Source organism: Chiloscyllium plagiosum, chromosome 26 (genome assembly GCF_004010195.1).
Source record: "Chiloscyllium plagiosum isolate BGI_BamShark_2017 chromosome 26, ASM401019v2, whole genome shotgun sequence".
Lineage (NCBI taxonomy): Eukaryota > Metazoa > Chordata > Chondrichthyes > Orectolobiformes > Hemiscylliidae > Chiloscyllium > Chiloscyllium plagiosum.
The window spans coordinates 44,724,776-44,743,851 of NC_057735.1; the positions used below are offsets into that span (position 1 = coordinate 44,724,776).

Here is a 19,076-nt window from a genome sequence, read left to right on the forward strand (position 1 = left end):
ATTGTTTCAGCCAAGAGCTGAGTTAACAAGAATGAAAACTATGTGAAGGAAATATATAACTGTTTTTGTATTAGTTCAGATGTGCATACAAGAATGAAATGTGCCTGCAAACAATGGTAGATGTTACAGACAAATAGACAAGGTGCTATAAGGGGAGGGGGTGTAGGTTAAGCTAGACATGTTTGTACAAACAGTAGTTCTAAGCATCTGTTTCCCGCTTCTGCAAAGACAAAAAAGACCACAATCAAGAGGTCATAAGGCTCAGTATGGGCAAAGAATGGAAGGAATATTGCTTTAGAAAGCAAGGAAGCAGATGGCAGTGGAGGAAGATATATAACAATGGACCACAGACAAAAAAGACCACAATCAAGAGGTCATAAGGCTCAGTATGGGCAAAGAATGGAAGGAAATATTGCTTTAGCAAGCAAGGAAGCAATGGCAGTGGAGGAAGATATATGAGAATGGACCACAGCAGGATGTGGTGAAATGGCCAAGCGGGACATACGTTTTGTTATGCACAAGGCCGGATGAGGCCAGAGATAAACAACCGGACCTAGAGTAGTGGGAGATGTAAGCAGGGGAGGAGCAATGGGAGGAGGGAAAGAGAAATGAATTGTATATAAGATATGTACTTGCTAAACACTGTGTGTCTATTTTAGACACCATGCTTGCAAGCATAAGATAAATGATACTGCTGCTTCAGATCTTGTCTCGGACTGAAATTAGTGAAGTGAGTGGGTTCTATTTCCCACATGTGACACTTGGTCTTAGATTGCTGTTTCTTCTGGAAACATCACACTTAAAAGGGCACCTTTTACTAAATTGGTATTTCATCGAAATTAGTGAAGTGAGTGGGTTCTATTTCCCACGTGACACTTGGTCTTAGATTGCTGTTTCTTCTGGAAACATCACACTTAAAAGGGCACCTTTTACTAAATTGGTATTTCATCAATAAATAATTTCTACCTCAGTTATTGCTAAAATTCAGAAACATTGGCAACATATACAACAGTCCATATTCTCACAATAGTTCCTCTGATGTGTTAGCAGCACCAAGATAATGGGAAGTGCGAAAATTCTGAATACAAACATACTTTTCAAATGAAACACGGATTGTTTGATTAAATCAAGCTGAGAATTTAACCTCCGAGATGAAGGTCAGGGGTTAGCTCTGCAGTTGGACAGTTGCATGCACATGCCGTGGTTGGACTGTGGTGGACACATTTTTTAAAATCACACAACACCTGATTACAATCCAACAGGTTTATTTGGAAGCACTAGCGTCCAGAGTGCTGCTCGTACATTAGTGGTTGTGGAGTAAGATCATAAGACACAAGGACACAGAATTTATAGTTCACAGTGTCATGCAACTGAAATGACATATTGAATAGACAGAGATCACTATTAAGTCTTTCATCTTTTAGAATGGGTTAAGGGTTTCAGTTCATTAATATGCGAAGCCCAGAACTTCTTTCAAGTCGCATTCTCAGATAACTTAAGGTTTTATTAAAAAAGGTGACATCTCAGCTCAGACAATGTATTAAAGTTGTGAGGCTAGAGTCTGTCTGTCTCCCAATCTTGAGCCAGACTGGTTGATGATCCTACTCCGCACCTACCTTATGAAGGAAAGCTAGTGCTTCCAAATAGATCTGTTGTACTATAACGTGGTGTTATGTGATTTTTAAGTTTCATTGGTAGAAGGGGACAGCATGATGGCTCAGTGGTTAGCACTGCAGCCTCGCAGCACTAGGGACCTGGGTTTGATTAGATTCCCTACAGTGCGGAAACAGGCTCTTCAGCCCAACAAGTCCACACTGACCCTCCGAAGAGTAACCCACCCAGACCCATTTCCCTCTGACTAATGCACCTAACACTACGGGCAATTTAGCATGGCCAATTCACCTGACCTGCACATCTTTGGACTGTGGGAGGAAACCGGAGCACCCGGAGGAAACCCACATAGACACAGGGAGAATGGTTTGATTCCAGCCTTGAGCAACTGCCTGTGTGGAGTTTGCACATTCTCCCTGTGTCTATGTGGGTTTCCTCCGGGTGCTCTGATTTCCTCCCACAATGCAAAGATGTGCAGGTTAGGTGAATTGGCCATGCTAAAATGCCCATAGTGTTAAGGGTAAATATAGGGTAGGAGAATGCGTCTAGGTGGGTTACTCTTCAGAGGGTCGGTGTAAATTTGTTGGGCTGAAGGGCCTGTTTGCATACTGCAGGGAATCTTGTCTGAGTATAGTCAGATTGCACTCTGGGCGTTGTAGTTGTTTCCCTGTTGAATACAGAGCAGGCACAGAACTACAACTCCCATAAAGCATGGCGACAAGCCCGCTGAATGATCGATATCCCTAGGGGCCAATCAACGTGCGCAGTTGCGCGGGGGCGTGGTATTGTTCCACCAATGGAAAGAGGCTAAGGGCGGGCTTTGCTGCTCGGTGCTGCGCAGCGGTGAGTTTATGCGCCTGAAGGTGTTGGTTTCTCGGGTCCAGGGTTTGTCGTTGTCGCCAGCCGTCAGGAGACCATGAAGGGGAGTAGCCTCCTCCTGATGGTGTGTCTGCTGGTGCTGTTGGTGTTGTCTGAATCCTCCAAGGTAAGACCCTAATGCAGTCCAGGTTGTGGTCTCCATCTCCCTGAAGGTCCCTGAGGGAGAGGGAGGGCCTCCATTCCACAGGCACATATGTGTACTTATTGTATAGTATATACATTAGGGCCGAGAGCAGCTATCCTACACTGTATCAATACTGGGCCAGTATAGGCTTTCAGATTCTACTTGTACATTTACATTGTCAATACCTGTGTGTGTGTTATATCTCCTCTGTGTGAGGTATCTAACTACAAGGCTCAGCTGAACATCAGAATCTGCATCACAGACTCTGTCAGAGTTTGACATAAAGACCACCTGAAAGCTGTTCTCAAATGCATGGGAAAATACAACCTTGGTCAGGCCCAAATGGAGAATTCTCTGTCATCAACCAATTTGGTAACAGCGTTAAATACTTTCAGGACAGGTGCGTGTGGCACAAAGCCAATGCCAGCATCTTATTCTATAGAGTTGCACAACATGGAAACAGGCCCTTCAGTCCAACTTGTCCGTGCTGACAAGATATCCTAAATTAATCTAATCCCACTTGTCAGCATTTGGCCCATATCCCTGTAAACCCTTACTATTCACATACCCATCCAGATGCCTTTCAAATGTACCAGCCTCCTTCCTCTGGCAGCTCATTCCATACAAGCACTACCCTATGCATGAAAAAGTTGTCCCTTAGATCCCTTTTATATCTTTCCTCTCTCAGGGGTCTAGGGTGTAGGTTTGATATCCAGACGTTTCATTACCTGGCTAGGTAACATCGTCAGTGGCGACCTCCAAGTGAAGCAACGCTATTGTTTCCTGCTTTCAATTTATATGTTTGTCCTGGATGGGGTTCCTGGGGTTTAGGGTGATTTCATTTCCTGTTTGTTTTCTGAGGGGTTGATAGATGGTATCTAGATCTTTGTGTTTGTTTATGGCGTTGTGGTTGGAGTGCCAGGCCTCTAGGAATTCTCTGGCATGTCTTTGCTTCGCCTGTCCCAGGATAGATGTGTTGTCCCAGTTGAAATGGTGTTTTTTTTCATCTGTGTGTAGGGCTACGAGGGAGAGAGGGTCGTGTCTTTTTTTTAATATATATCTTTCCTCTCTCACTTTAAACCTATGCCTTCTAGTTTTGGAGTCCCTATCCTGGGGAAAATAACTCACCTTGGCTATTCACCCTATCATGGCTCTCATGATTTTATAAATCCCTATAAAATCAGCCCTCAGCGTCCAATGCTCCCCAAAAAAAGCAACCACAGCTCCCACTATGCTCAAAGCCGTTAACCCTGGCAGCATCCTTGTAAACCTTTTCTCAATTTTCTTCAAGTTTAACAACATCTTTCCTATGGGAGACCAGAATTCAATGTAGTATTCCAAAAGCGGCTTAACCAATGCCCTGTACAGCTGCAACCTGACATCACAATTCCTACAGAATCAAAGAGTGTGGTGCTGGGAAAGCACAGCCAGTCAGGCAGCATCCAAGGAGCAGAACACTCAACATTTTGAGCAACAGCCCTTCATCAGGAATGAGGCTTGTGGCCCGAGGGGGGGTGGGCTGTAGGGAAGATAGCTGGGAATACAACAGGGATGTCATGGCGGATAGGTGGGAAGGAAGATGCTCAGGTAGTACAGTTCAAGGGGACGGTGCTGAGTTGGAAGGTTGGATTCGAGATAAAGTGGGGAGAGGGGAAACAAGGAAACTGGTGAAATCCACATTGATTCCGTGTAGATGCAGGGTCCCACAGCAGAAGATGAGGCGTTCTTCCTCCAGGCATCTCGGGTGGTTAGGGTTTGACAGTGGAGGAGACCCAGGACTTGCATGTCCTTGGTGGAGTGGGAGTGGGAGGGGGGAGGGGTAGATAAAGTGTTCTGCCACCAGGTGGTGGGGTTGTTTAGTGCATTCCAGATCCAGCCTTCCAACTTGGCACTGTCCTACCTGTCCATCTTCCTTCCCACCTATCTGGCCCCACTCTCCTCTCTGATCTATCTCCTTCACCCCCACCTTCATCTACCTATCTCATTCCCAGCTCCCTTTCCTCCAGCCCCACCCTCACTCCCATTTATCTCTCAGTCCCTTTGGCCCACAAGCCTCATTCCTGATGAAGAGCTTATGCTCGGAATGTCGACTCTCCTGCTCCTCGGAAGCTTACTGACCTGCCGTGCTTTTCCAGCACCGTACTCTTTGATTTTGGTCTCTAGCATCTACAATCCTCACTTTCTCCATCAAATTCCTATATTCAATACGCTGACCAATGAAGGCAAGCATACCAAATGCTGCCTTCGCTACCTTGTCTATTTGTGACTCCACCTTCAAGGAGCTGTGAACCAGCACTCCCAAGGTCTCTTTGTTTGGCAACATTTCCTATGACTCTACCATTAAATGTATAAGTCCTGCCTTAATTGCCTTATCAAAATACAATACCTAACATTTATCTAAATTAAGCTCCATCTGCCACTCCTTGGTCCATTGACCCATCTGAGTAAGGTCCTGTTGTATTCTGAGGTAACCTCCTGTGCACTGTCCACTGCACTGTCATTCTCCTCTACACCATCAATTTTGGTGTCTTCTGCAAGCTTACTAATTATACTATTTGTAGAAACGACAAAAGCATTGGCTCCATATAAAGGATTTGCAAGCAGCACAGTGACTCAGAGGATATGATACGAGGTACGCTGGCTCAGTGGTTAACAATGCTGCTTCACCACACCAAAAACCCATGTTTGATTCCACGTTCGGGCCGCTGTAGCGTTTGCACATTCTCCCCATGAGTGCGTGGAAATGCTCCAGGTGCTCCAGTTTCCTCCCACAGTTCAAAGATATGCCAGTCAGATGGAGTGGCCGTGCTAAACTGCCCATTAACCATAGGAAATGCAAGGTTACAGAGTTAGAGTAGTGAGGTGGGTCTGGGTGGGATGCTCTTTGGAAAGTTGGTGTGGATTTGTTGGGCTGAATGGCCTGTTTCCACATTTAGTGATTCTATGATTTGCAGTCAGTTATGTAAGTCAAGACTGGGCTGAATGTCTCATGCACTGTCATAAAACTGTACGCTTTTTTTTTCTTTTATTTGCTAAACTGTCGTCCGTAAATGTGGTGGGAGAATTTTTTTAAAAACTTGCGAATGTAATCTTGGTTCATTTCATAACATTGTTGCCTTGGACTCCCAAGTTCCTTTCTCAGCCTTAAGCACAAAAATCAAGGCTGACATTCTGGTGCAGGACTGAGGGAATGCTGAGCTATTAGAGGTGCCTTATGTTAACCCAATTCCATTGCCTATTCAGTTGAATGTAAAATATCCCATAGTACTGTTTTGAGGAAGAGCAGGAGAGTTAACCTTGGTGTCTTGGCCAATATTTGTTCCTGAATTAGCATCACAGAAACAGATTGTCTGGCCGTTATCATATTGATTTTGTTTTGAGTTTGTGTGTTGGACAGATCATAAATTAGCTGTCATGTTACCGACATTACAACATTTCAAAAGTTGCTTATAAGATGTTTAGTTATCCAGTGTTCATGAAAATGTTATCATTGTGCATCTTATTCTATAAGACCATAAGACATAGGAGTGGAAGTAAGGCCATTCGGCCCATCAAGTTCATTTAATCATGGCTGATGAGCATTTCAACTCCACTTACCAGTATTCTCCCCATAGCCCTTAATTCCTTGTGACATCAAGAATTTATTGATCTCGGCCTTGAAGCCATTTAGCGTCCCGGTCTCCACTGCACTCCGCGGCAATGAATTCCACTGGCCCACCAGTCTCTGGCTGAAGAAATGTCTCCACATTTCTGTTCTGAATTTACCCCCTCTAATTCTAAGGCTGTGCCCACGGGTCCTAGTCTCCTCGCCTAACGGAAACAATTTCTTAGCGTCCACCCTTTCCAAGCCATGTATTATCTTGAAAGTTTCTATTAGATCTCCCCTTAATCTTCTAAACTCCAATGAATACAATCCCAGGATCCTTAGCTGTTCCTTGTATGTTAGACCTGCCATTCCAGGGATCATCCGTGTGAATCTCCGCTGGACACGCTCCAGTGCCAGTATGTCCCTCTTGAGGTGTGGGGCCCAAAACTGGATACAGTACTCCAAATGGAGCCTAACCAGAGCTTTATAAAGGCTCAGTAGCACATCGCTGCTTTTATATTCCAACCCTCTTGAGATAAATTATGTATTGTATCATATGCCTGTATGTGCAGGTATATAAAGCAAGGTGTTTACGGCTCAGATTTTTAAGTTACTGGCAAAGTGATGGTGCTAAGATACCATCAAAGGAAGGTGCCCAGAAAATCTACCAGGCTCTCCACCACAGACTTACACTTTTCGGGCATTGGTTACATCTTGGCACCAGCCACAGATAATCTCTATATTCCACTGGATTGATACCATCTAGCAGCCCAATTTCAGAAAGCAAACCAGGAAGTAACAATAAATTCTGCAGAATTTTTACCACGGGCAAGTGACACTTCTCGATCATTAAAATTAGTTTTTCAGGGCCAGTGAGGTTGTTTTAGATGTAATTACTGTTTTAATATTACACGTCTTCTGTCAAAAAACAATTTTTTTTTCAAGCTTTCTACAATGGGATTGATAGCATAATATGAAGAAGTTCAAGCCAGGTCAATCATTTCTTACTGAAATCAAGTTGCAAGGGCTTAAACGGTGCACCATGCAAGGAATCACTGACAGCAGTGTCTGGATTTGTGTATTTACTTGTGCATGCATAGACAGCATAAATTACTCTGTGTTTCACAGGGTAAGTCTAGGTGTGTGCATGAACATAGGAAACCTTGAAATGAAATTAACACAAAATGCTAACAACACGTGGCTGATCCATCAACATCTTCTGAAAAATATAGTTTAATAGTTTTAGTAGGAATCCTGAAGAAGGGCTCATGCCCGAAACGTTGATTCTCCTGCGCCTTGGATGCTGCCTGACCTGCTGCGCTTTTCCAGCCACACATTTTCAGTTTTAATTTTAGCGCCTATAATACAGAGGGATAATGGACAGATTCATGTGCACAGCAGACAGGGTTTTTTTCTCTCTGCATTCTCATATTGAATTAAATTAGCAAAGAATGCAGTTCAGACTATTGTGCCTCTGGTCCTCTGAAGGATCATTTCTCCTACTGTCACTTCCCTGACTTCTCCCCATAGATCTGCAGTTTGTTACTTTTCAGTGAATACCCTCTTGAAAGCCTCGATTGAATCTGCCTCCACCATACAACCAGGTAATAAATTCCAGGTGTTGAGTACTTGCTCTGTAAAAAAGTCTCTTTTTGTCTCTGCTTCTTTTTGAAGTTATATTCTAATAATGATCTCTAGTTCTCGATCCTTCAAATCAATGGAACAGCTTCTCCTTGTATCCTTTGTGCAGACGCCTCTATTTTAAACATCTCCTTTCAACCTTTGCTTCGAATAGCTCTTTACGGGCTCCAGGGATGAGGAAATTTTGATTTTATTTTTGTACCTTCTCTCATACCTTTACATTCTTCCTGAAGTGTGGGGCCCCTATTTGATCAAATCCAGGATACCGTATGCTTTACTAACCACACACTCAACCTATCCTGGCACCTTCAGTGATTTATGTACACGCTTAGCTATGTCAGTCTGCTTCTGTTCACTCTGTAGATTTGTACGCCTCATTTAGTATTGATTTTGGTCAGATCATCATCGAAACACAATCATTTCAAGCTTGCATTTGGATGTGAAAATAGAAGACATGGTTATTAAGTTTGCAGATGCCACCAAAATTGGAGGTATAATTTTGAAGAAGGTTACGTCAGTGTACAATGGGATCTTGATCAGATGGGCCAAAGGGCCAAGGAGTTGGAGATGGTTCTTAATTTAGATAAATGTGAGGTGCTGCATTTTGGAAAGTTGAATCAGGGCAGGATGGAGGCTCAGCGATTAGTACTGTGGCCTTACAGCACCAGGGACTCTGGTTCGATTCCAGCCTCGGGCGACGTCTGTGTGAAATTTGCACATTTTCCCCTTATCTCCGTGGGTTTTTTTCGGGAGCTCCGGTTTCTTCCCACAGTCTAAAGATGTGCAGGGTACATGAATTGGCTGTGCTAAATTGCCCATAGTGTTCAGAGATGTGTAACTTAGATGCATTAGTCAGGGGTAAATATAGGGTAGGGGCATTGGTCTACGTGGGTTACTCTTTGGAGGTTAGGTGTGGACTTGTTGAGCTGAAAGGCCTGTTTCCACACTATAGGGATTCTAAATTGTAAATTGTTCCAGGACTTTTAATGGTAAGGTCCTGAGGAGTGTTGCTGAACAAAGAGACCTTGGAGTGCAAGTTCATACTTCCTCGAAAGTGGAATTGCAGGTGGCTACGATAGTGAAGGTGTTTAGTGTGCTTGCCTTTACTGGTCAGTGCGTTGAGTATAGGAGTTGGAAGGTAATATTACAGCTGCACAGGACATTAGTTACGCCACTTTTGGAATATTGCATGCACTTCCGGTCTCCTTGCTATAACAATGATGCTGTGAAACTTGAAAGGGTTCAGAAGAGATTCACAAGGGTGTTGCCAGGGTTGGAGGATTTGAGCGAGAGGGAGAAGCTGAATAGGTTGGGGCTAGTTTCCCTGGAGTGTCGGAGGCTGAGCGGTGACCTTCTAGAGGTTTATAAAATCATGAGGGGCATGCTCAAGGTGAATAGGCAATGTCTTTTCCCCAGGGTAGGCAAGCCCAAAACCAAAGGGCAGTGTTTAACGTAAGAGGGGAAGAATTCAAAAGGGACCTAATGGGCAACTTTTTCACACAGTGGGTAGTGCAAGTGTGGAATGAGCTGCCAGAGGGAGTGGTGGAGGTGGGTACAATAATAGCATTTTAAAATGCATCCAGATGGTATATGAATAGGAAGAGTTTAGAGGGATAGGGGCCAAATGCTGGCAAATTGGACTAGATTAATTTCGATATCTGGTCAGCATGGGCGAGTTGGACAGAAGTGTCATCTGTTTTCATGTTGTACAACTCTGACTCTATGATTCTGCATCAGTAATTTCCACTTCAACTCAGCTAAGAATTATGTGAGTGAACCAAATTGCACCCATATATACTATGTCAAAAATTTGACTGTTATTATGTTTGTCTTAATCATGACTTGAGTTATCCTCAACATATCTGATAAGACTCATTTGACTGTTATTTATAAGAAGTAAATGGTTAAGGGAGCAAGTAACTCACTAAAAAGTAAAAAAATGGGTTATTGGTCCTAAATTCTTCATCAGAACCATGTCCTATTTCAAAACACTCTTACTTTATTTATGTTTGAGTCCTCATCAAAAGTACTTATTTGTGTTAACCTCCATGCTGATGTTTCTCACCGTTTCTCTCCCTATTTATGTATTTCAACACCTTGCCTTGTTCTCTTTCTCTCTTTTCCCCTGTCACTTTGTAATGATGCACATTCTATTTTAAATATGCAACAAATTCTATTTATAATATCCAAATTTTGGACCTACATGATTTTCTTTAAACTTCGGTTTTGGTCTTTGTGCCGCTTAGTTGCTTTATCATCTTGCTTTAGAGTCAATAAGGAAGGGTTTACTCAAAGCATGTAATCCTTCTGACTTACTTTGTAGTATCAAAGAATGTAACCATATATCTTTAAACTCTATTTAATAGAAAGAGGGGATTCTTAACTAATTTCTGATTGTTTCTCTAGAGCTCTGCAGATGTGCGATGCAAGTGCATCTGTCCACCATACAGAAACTTGACAGGCCACATTTACAATCAAAATGTCTCCCAGAAAGACTGGTAAGCTGTGATCCTAATATGTCAGTAGTTTTGTATTTCTAAGAGGAATAAGCTTTTTTTAAGTACAGCAACTTGCTGCAATGAAGGACTATGTTGGGTTATATTTTGCTTTGATTTCAAGGGATTTAGGGATTTTCACTGTTACTTTGTGGGTTTGTTTCAATGTTTCAATCCGTAAGAACTGAAAATTAGAGGCCTTGGTTCTAAGCTGTTCATCAAAAATGCCCAGTAATACAGGAGTGTTTTCATTAAAGTGTTCCTTTGAACAACGTAATCAGGAAATTGGAATTAACAACTGTTTGGTCCTCTTCTCTGATGGTCCAGGTTGCTTTACCTGAAGTTCCAATCAATGCATAAGCTAGCCTGTTGGTCTCCCACCTGGACCTACTGATCAGACATTGCTGCAGACATCAAGTATGACTTCAGTGGCTAAAAATAGCTTCTAAAGTTGACTTCCATCCAATGAAAACTAAAATTGCTCCCACCTGCAAACGGGGACAGTGATCTGAACCGGAGGAAGCAAGCAGGTGAAAGCTTTAAAGCTTCTGATAGGTTTGGAAAAGCAGTATAAAAACAAAATACTGCCTCTGCTGGAAATCTGAAACAAGAACTCCAAATTCGAGATACTCAGCAGGTCAGACATTGGGCCTCCGCCTGAAACACAAAAACAGTGTCTCCTCAGATTCTGCCAGAACTTCCAAGTGTATTTTTTCCTTTTATTTGGGATGATATTTGATGAAGTGGAGCAAGACGTAAAATGAAAGGTTTTAAACAAAAACAGATTAAATAGAGAAGTCGAACAGGAGGGCCCATTCAGTCAGTGTTTTTGTTTCAAATTGAGTTTTGAGTGTTTATTCCCATTCAATGTATAGTACAGTACATGAAATTCCGTAAGGCTGCACTCTGGGAACCGTCCTTTTACAGCTGTAAAGACGATCCACTTATCAGTGTAAATAAACTTGTTGACTTCAGAATATCATTACGACCAGGTTCATGGTACAGGCTGAAACTTCAGATAATGTCATGGTATTGGTCTATTACTGAAGTAGATTTTAAATGAATTATTGAAAAACAACTCATTAGATAAGGCATTGCAAAAAGTATAGAAACTAATTTTATTGGTTCACTTTTATTTAAAACCCATCTTTCAAATATTTCCGATGAGTATTCCTGTCTGACCCAGTGTGGCTGTTTTTGTTTCCTCGGCCATACCTCTCCAGGATGCTGCTGAACAGAGTGGGGTTGTGGGTTTAGGCATCATTCTAAAACCAAAACTAATGTTATAGTTTGGAAAGCTTCAGGGACCTGCAGGGCTCATGAGACCATAAGACATAGGACCAGAAATTTAGCCATTCAGCCCATTGAGTCTGCTCTGCCATTCAATCATGGCTGGTAAGTTTTTCAGCCTCATTCTCCTGCTTTCTCCCCGTAACCCTTGATACCCTTGAGTGTACCTATCTATCTCCATCTTTAATATACTCAATGAGCTGGCCTCCACAACCTTCTGTGGCAATGAATTCTATAGATTCACCACTCTCTGGCTAAAGAAGTTTCTCCTTATCTCTGTTATAGAATCATAGTTATAGAGATATACAGCATGAAAACAGACCCTTTGGTCCAACCCGTCCATGCCGACCAGATATCCCAATCCATTCTAGTCCCACCTGCCAGCACCCACCCCATATCCCTCTAAACCCTTCCTATTCATATACCCATCCAAATGCCTCTTAAGTGTTGCAATTGTACCAGCCTCCACCACTTCCTCTGGCAGCTCATTCAATACACGTACCACCCTCTGTATGAAAAAGTTGCCCCGTAGGTCTCTTTTATATCTTTCCCCTCTCACCCTAAACTTATGCTCTCTAGTTCTGGACAACCCCACCCCAGGGAAAAGACTTTGCCTATTTACCCTATCCATGCCCCTCATATCTTAAAAAATCTTCCCTTTTTCTAAGGCTGTGCTCTCGGGGCCTAGTCTCTTTTACCAATGGATACATCTGACCAACACCTTCCCAGTCCAGGCCATTCAGAGCTGTTTCATTTAGATCCCCCTTCACCCTTCTAATCGCCATCAAATATAGACCCAAAGTTCTCAAATATACCTATAAATTAACCTTTTCATTCCTGGGACCATTCTCGTGAACCTCCTCTGAACACCCTCCAAGTGCATCCTTCCTGAGCTATGGGGACCAAAACTACACATGATACTCCAAATGTGGTCTGACCAGAGTCTTATTGAGCCTCAGAAGTACATCAGTGCTTTTATATCCAAGTCCTCTCAAAATAAATGCCATTATTGTATTTGCCTTCCTAACTAAGGACTCAACCTGCGAGTTTCCCTTGAGGGAATCCTGGACTACGACTCCCAAGTCTCTTTGCAGTTCAGACTTCTGAATTCTCTCTGCATTTAGAAAATAATCCATGCCTCAGTTCTTCTAACCAAAGTTCATGACCTTGCACTTTTCCATGTTGTTCTCCATCTCCCACTTCTTTGACCACTCTCCTAACCTGCCCAAGTCCATCTGCATTCTCCCCACCTCTCAATACTATCCATCCCTCTACCTATCTTTGTATCATCTGCAAACCTAGCCAGAATGTCCTCAGTTTCTTCATTTAGATTGTTAATGTATAAAGTGAAAGATTGTGTCCCAACACTAATCACCAGCTGCCATCCTGAGATGGACCCTAGTATCCCCACTCTCTGTTTTCTACCAGACAGCCAAGTTTCTACCCATGCTAGAACTTCTAACACCATCTTACTCAGTAGCCTCCTGTGCTGCATCTTGTCAAATGCCTTCTTGAAGTCCAGGTAGATAAACAATCATTGGCTGTCCTTGGTCTAACCTGCTCATTACTTCATCAAAGAATTCTAGCAGATTTGTCAGGCATGACCTTCCCTTGATGAAACCATGCTGTCTTTGCCCTGTTTTACCATACACTCCTAGTATTCAGAAATCTCATCTTTCACAATGGATTCCAGGATTTTACTCACGACCGAAGTTAGGCGAATTGGTCTGTAATTTTCCATCTTTTGCCTTACTCTGGGACCCTCCCTGACTCTAGTGATTCCTCAAAGATCACCACTTCCATTTCCACTATCTCTTCAGCTATCTCACTTAGGATTCTGGTGTGTAGCCCATCTGGTCCAGGTGATTTATCCACCTTCCGGTCATTCAGTTTTTCTTGCACCTTCTCCTTAGTGATGGTCACCATATTAACTCTGCCTCCTCAATCTCTTAAAGTTTTGGGAAATTACTCACGTCTTCCACCATGAAGAGTGACGCAAAGTAATTATTCAGTCCCTCAGCCATTTCCTTGTTCCCGCTACTATCTTTCCAGCAGCCCAATGTCCACTTTTGCCTCTCTTATGTGCTTTATATATCTAAAGAAACTCTTACAGTCTTCCTTTATATTATTGGTTAGCTTGCCCTCCTGTTTAATGTCCTCCCACCTTATTTCTTTTTCTGTTGCCCTCTGTCAATCTTTGTAAGCTTCCCAATCCTCTGGTTTCTCACTGCCCTTTGCCACATTATATGCTTTCCCTTTTGCTTTTATGCTATCCCTGACTTCCCTACTCAGCCATGGCTACCTTATCCTCCCTGTACCATGTTTCTTTTTCCTTGAGATGAATTTCTGCTGTGTCTCCTGAATTACTCCCAGAAACTCCTGTCATTGTTCCACTGTCTTTCCTGCTAGGCTCTTCTCACAGTCAATTCTATCCAGCTCCTCCCTCATGCCTTGTAGTTGCCTTTATTCAGCTGTAACCCACCGTTGCATCTGATTCCACTTTCTCCCTCTCAAATTGCAGAGTAAATTCAATTATATTATGATCGCTGCCTCCTCAGGGTTCCTTCACCTTAAGCTCCCTGACCAAGTCTGCCTCATTGCACCACACTAAATCCAGTATTGCCTGTTTCCTAGTGGGCTTCACCACAAGCTGCTTCAAAAAGCCATCTTTCAAACATTCTACAAATTCCTTTTCTTGGAATCCACTACGAACCTGATTTTCCCAGTCCACCTGCATACTGAAATCCCCCATGATCACTGTAACTTTGCCTTTCCTACACATCTTTTCTATTTCCTGATGTATCTTGTGCCCCAGCTCCTGACTACTGTTTGGAATCTTGTATGTAATTACAACTATGGTTTTGTTTTCTGCAGTTCCTTAATTCTACCCACACAGATTCTACGCCATTTGACCCTAGTTTGTTTCTTACTATTGATTTAATTTCATTTCTTACTAATAGGGCAACCTCACCCCCTCTGCCCACCTGCCTTTCTTTTCAATAGGATGGATATCCCTGAATATTCAGCTCCCAATCCTGGTCCCCTTACAGCTACATCTCTGTGATGCCCACCACGTCGTCATACCTGCCAATTTTAACCTGTACCACAAACTCATTTACTTAATCCTTATACTGCGTGCATTAGATATAACATCTTCAGTCCTGTACTAACCGTCCCTCTTCTCATTGTCCAGTGTGCTTGAAGTTTGATTGCTAACCCTTTCCATACACTGTGCTATTTATGTTCTGATGTAGGGCTTATGCCCGAAATGTCGATTCTCCTGCCCCTTAGATGCTGCCTGATCTGCTGTGCTTTTCCAGCACCACACTCTCGACTCTGATCTCCAGCATCTGCAGTCCTCACTTTTACCTATTTTAATAACCTCTCCTGAGTCCTGCACTCTTATATCCTCCTTTTAATTCGGGTTTTCTAATTTCCCCTAGAACTGAACCCCCTCCCCCCATAAGTTTTAAAGCCCAGTCTACAGCCCTAGTTATGTAATTCACCAGGAATATGCTCCCATAACAGTTCAGATGAAGACCATCCCATCGGATCCGGTCCCTTCTTCCCCAGTACTGGTGCCAGTGTTCCATAAATTCAAACCCCTTTCTCCCACACCAATCTTTAAGTCGCACATGTACCCTCTTTGCCAATTAGCCCATGGCTCAGGTAGTAATCCAGAGATTGTTACCTTGTTGGTTCTGCTTTTTAATTTAGCTCCTAGCTGTTCATACCCCTTAGCAGAACCTCTGCCCTCATTTTATCTATGTCATTGGTACCTACGTGGACAATGACTACTGGATCGTTTCCCCGCCTAGTTTCTCTGCAGCCCAGCTATCCCCAACCTGAGCATCAGGCAGTCAACACAACCTTGGGAACTCTCAATCCTGATCATAGAACAGTGTCTGTGCCTCTAACTATACTATCCCAAATTAGTGATTTAAGTTGTTGTTACTTGTTACATGATCAGAATAGTTAGAAGCAAACAAACTTTATTGCGCAATACAACCGAACAGACTTGTTCTTCCAGGAAAGCATTTTATGTAGCTAATCAAAAAATAATGCACATTTAAACAATGTAACACCATTAGGCTCATTGTATAAGCTAAAACGTCAAGGGGGTTGCGGTGGGCAATATTTTAAGCCATCTTAAAGAATCATACAGTGTGGAAGTAGACCCTTCAATCCAACCAGTCCAAGCTGACCATGTGCCCAAACTAAAGTAGTCCCACCTGCCTACTCTTGGCTCAGATCCCTCCAAACCTTTCCTATTCATATTCTTATCCAAATGTCTTTTAAACATTTATAATTATACCTGCAGCCACCACTTTTGTTGGCAGTTCATTCCACATACAAATCAGTGTAAAGTAAAAGTGCCCCTCATGTCCCTTTTTAAATCTCTCACCATTCACTTTAAAAATATGCCTGCTAGTTTTGAATTCCCCCCCCACCCCATCCTGGAGAAAAGACTCTTGTCCTTCACCTTATCTATGCTCTTCGTGATTTCATAAGCCTCAATAAGGTTGCCCCTCCACCTCCTACATTCCAGTGAATAAATTCTCAGTCTTTCCAGTCTAATTTTGTATCTCAAACCCTTGCTCAGTGGGAACGAACAGGTTGGGCTGAATATTCATTTTACACCCAGCACCTGATTTTTGTGCTATTTTGCAGTTACTGGGCTTAATACAAGAAAGAGTTTGAACCTATTATCTGACTTAGTTCCTGCTAGACAGGTCAGATTAGAATTATCCCCTAGTATACATTTGTGATTACTACCTTCTAATCTTTTAAGAACTGTTCAGCATTCTAAGAATACCTTTGATTCTCAAGTTGAAAAAATCTGGTTCACCGTCAAAGAATGGCCAGGAAGTGGAATGGAATCAGAACCAGGAAACATTTTACATGGGTAGAATTAGAAGACAATTCCAAATATTTAATTGGCGAAGATTTATTAGAGTTTGGATACTTGGTAAATCAGAGGCAGTGGGTTCAGTGGTGAGGTTGGGCATCTAGATGTTGTTGAGGTATTTATGGAATCTGTTGTCACTGAATATAAATGAGAATTAGGAGGCAACCAAGGATCAATCTCAAGGAGAAATCCAGAGGTAACTGCAAATGAGACGAGAAGCCACTGCAAATTGATTTGTTTTGGCTGTGATTGGATGGAAAGCAATATAGCCAGTCAGGGCTGTCCCACCCAGTTCCGTGACTAATAACAGGCATTGGGATTGTGTGGTAAATCCTGTCAGGGGCTGCAGACAGGCTAAGATAGAAAATGAGGAATTGTCACCTGTCATTGTAAAACCGAATATCATTTGTCATGACAAGGGTTGTTTCACTGCTGTGGCAGACACAGGGAGTTAACAGGAGCTCAGTGGTATTTGCCTAAACTGACTTGTTTATTTAGGAATGGAAACTGATGCGTTCAGAATAATAAAGTGTATTATTTGGTCATAAAAACATGAAGGAGACAGCACAGATACTTAACCCACAGCAGAGATGTTACCAGTGACGTCATCTGCAAAAGAGGCAGTAACTTTTAAATAAGGTTCACTTTAATTTTAGCAAAACATAAGATATCCTCAATTTGAAAATTTTGTTCACAAATCATTAAAGTAAACAGATTTCCAATATCAAATGTATATTTTGGTTCATTTAAAACAAAAATAAAATGTTAACTGGCAACCATTTTAAAGAAACTTATTTCTCTATACAGAAATGGGAATTTCACGTCTTTATTGTTTTATTTTCCTATTATACTAGTTCTTTGCCAAACCACAGTTCTTCCTTGTGGGAACTTGCAGTGAATGCAACAAGCCTGTTCTTTTGGGCAGGAATTGATTAATTTTGGCATTGAATACTGGATTTGACACTTGAGTTATTATTGCTTTAATGTGGATGAAGTAAAGAAGTGAATTCCAGTTTATTTGCCCCAAGGACATAGCAATTCATTACAGCTGTGAACGTTAACACATTTAAGCAATTTACAGAAAAGCAGGAAGCTATCTATTATATATTAAGGTTAGTGATTAGATCACCAAAGTTTAAGCGTATTTTTGAAAGATGACATGCAAGAGTTTCAATTATCTGCAATATTACATCCACAGTTATGTGCCTTGGTGACAAAACCTTTCCTGTACCAGAAAGACTGACTGCAAGTCTATGGGCAATTACTAGTGTATAATTAATGATGGGGTAACTGAACAACTAGAAAATGTTCACTGATCAGAGAGAGCAAGCTTGGATTTGTAAAGGCTAGGAAAAGCCTAGAGAAAAAAATTGAACCAAATAAAGTAATGAACCAAAATAACAAACAAGAAGATGTCTGAGTTTTGTTTCTGTGGACTCTGGCAAGCATTTAATAAAGTCCCTCAGTGGAGACTGCTAACTAACTTTCTTACTAATTCCCTTTTCATTTCTTAATTTTCACTATTCCTTTAATCTCAGATGTTAGAGACTTCTCATCTCTTCCTCATTGGAACAAAGCTACAATAGTTATTTTGATTTTCTATTCTCTACTGAAACTTCTCCATTCATCTTAACCAAACTATTCTTTTTTAGATACCCATAAAAACATTTTCAGTCTTTTTTTGCTGTTTACATTCCTATTCTAGTCTCTCTTTGTTTATCAATTTCTTGATCCATTTTGCCTTATTGTAAAATCCTCCAACCCTTGGATTTGTGACTATTCTTAGCAACTTTATAATCTTGTACATATTTTTGGATGTTAATGTTTGGATATAATATATAACTATTCTAACCCAAGTATTAATTCTTTTAAAGACTATACAGCTTATGTTCCATAATCCCTTTTTAAAGTTTTCATTTTCCTCCAGCCACCTCAGTGAATTTTCCCCTTTATACCTTCATAAAATCCTTTGTTCAAATTGAACACCATGTCTTCAGTTTCAACTTCCTCATTTTCAGTATGTCCTATTTAACTCTGTTGACTGGATGGCTGGTTTGCATGCAGAGTGATAGCAACAGCACAGATTCAATTCCTGCACCAACTGAGGTTACTTTGAAGGACTCTGCTTCTCAACCCACCTGGGGTGTAGTGACCCTCCAATAAAACTACCATCAGTTATCTCTCTCTGTGTGCCATGGTGGCTCAGTGGTTAGCACTGCTGCGTCACAGCGCCAGGGACCCAGGGTTGAATCTCGCCTCAGGCGACTGTCTGTCTGGGTGGAGTTTGCACATTCTCCCCGCGTCTGCGTGGGTTTCCTCCGGGTGTTCTGGCTTCCTCCCACTGTCCAAAGATGTGCAGGTCAGGTGAATTGGCCATGCTAAATTGCCCATAGTGTTGGGTGCATTAATCAGAGGGAAATGGGTCTGGGTGGGTTACTCTTTGGAAGCTCAGTGTGGACTTGTTGGGCCAAATGGCCTGTTTCCACACTGTAGGTAATCTAATCTAATGGGTCCTATAGCGACTTTACTTCCTGCTATTCT

At 42.1% G+C, this 19,076-nt stretch overlaps 1 protein-coding gene across 2 annotated transcripts in view; it reads left to right on the forward strand.

Annotated features, from left to right (window-relative positions):
* Positions 1–19,076, forward strand: part of tmem9 (transmembrane protein 9) — a 99,733-nt gene that overhangs the window by 416 nt on the left and 80,241 nt on the right. The window contains exons 1-2 of one of the 2 annotated variants that reach the window (XM_043717020.1): positions 2,432–2,596; positions 10,248–10,339. In XM_043717020.1, coding sequence (XP_043572955.1) covers positions 2,528–2,596; positions 10,248–10,339 — 161 coding nt within the window. In that variant the 5' untranslated portion in view covers positions 2,432–2,527. Of the gene's footprint in view, positions 1–2,431; positions 2,597–10,247; positions 10,340–19,076 lie in introns of those variants that run through there. The other variant, XM_043717021.1, reaches the window with a different exon arrangement.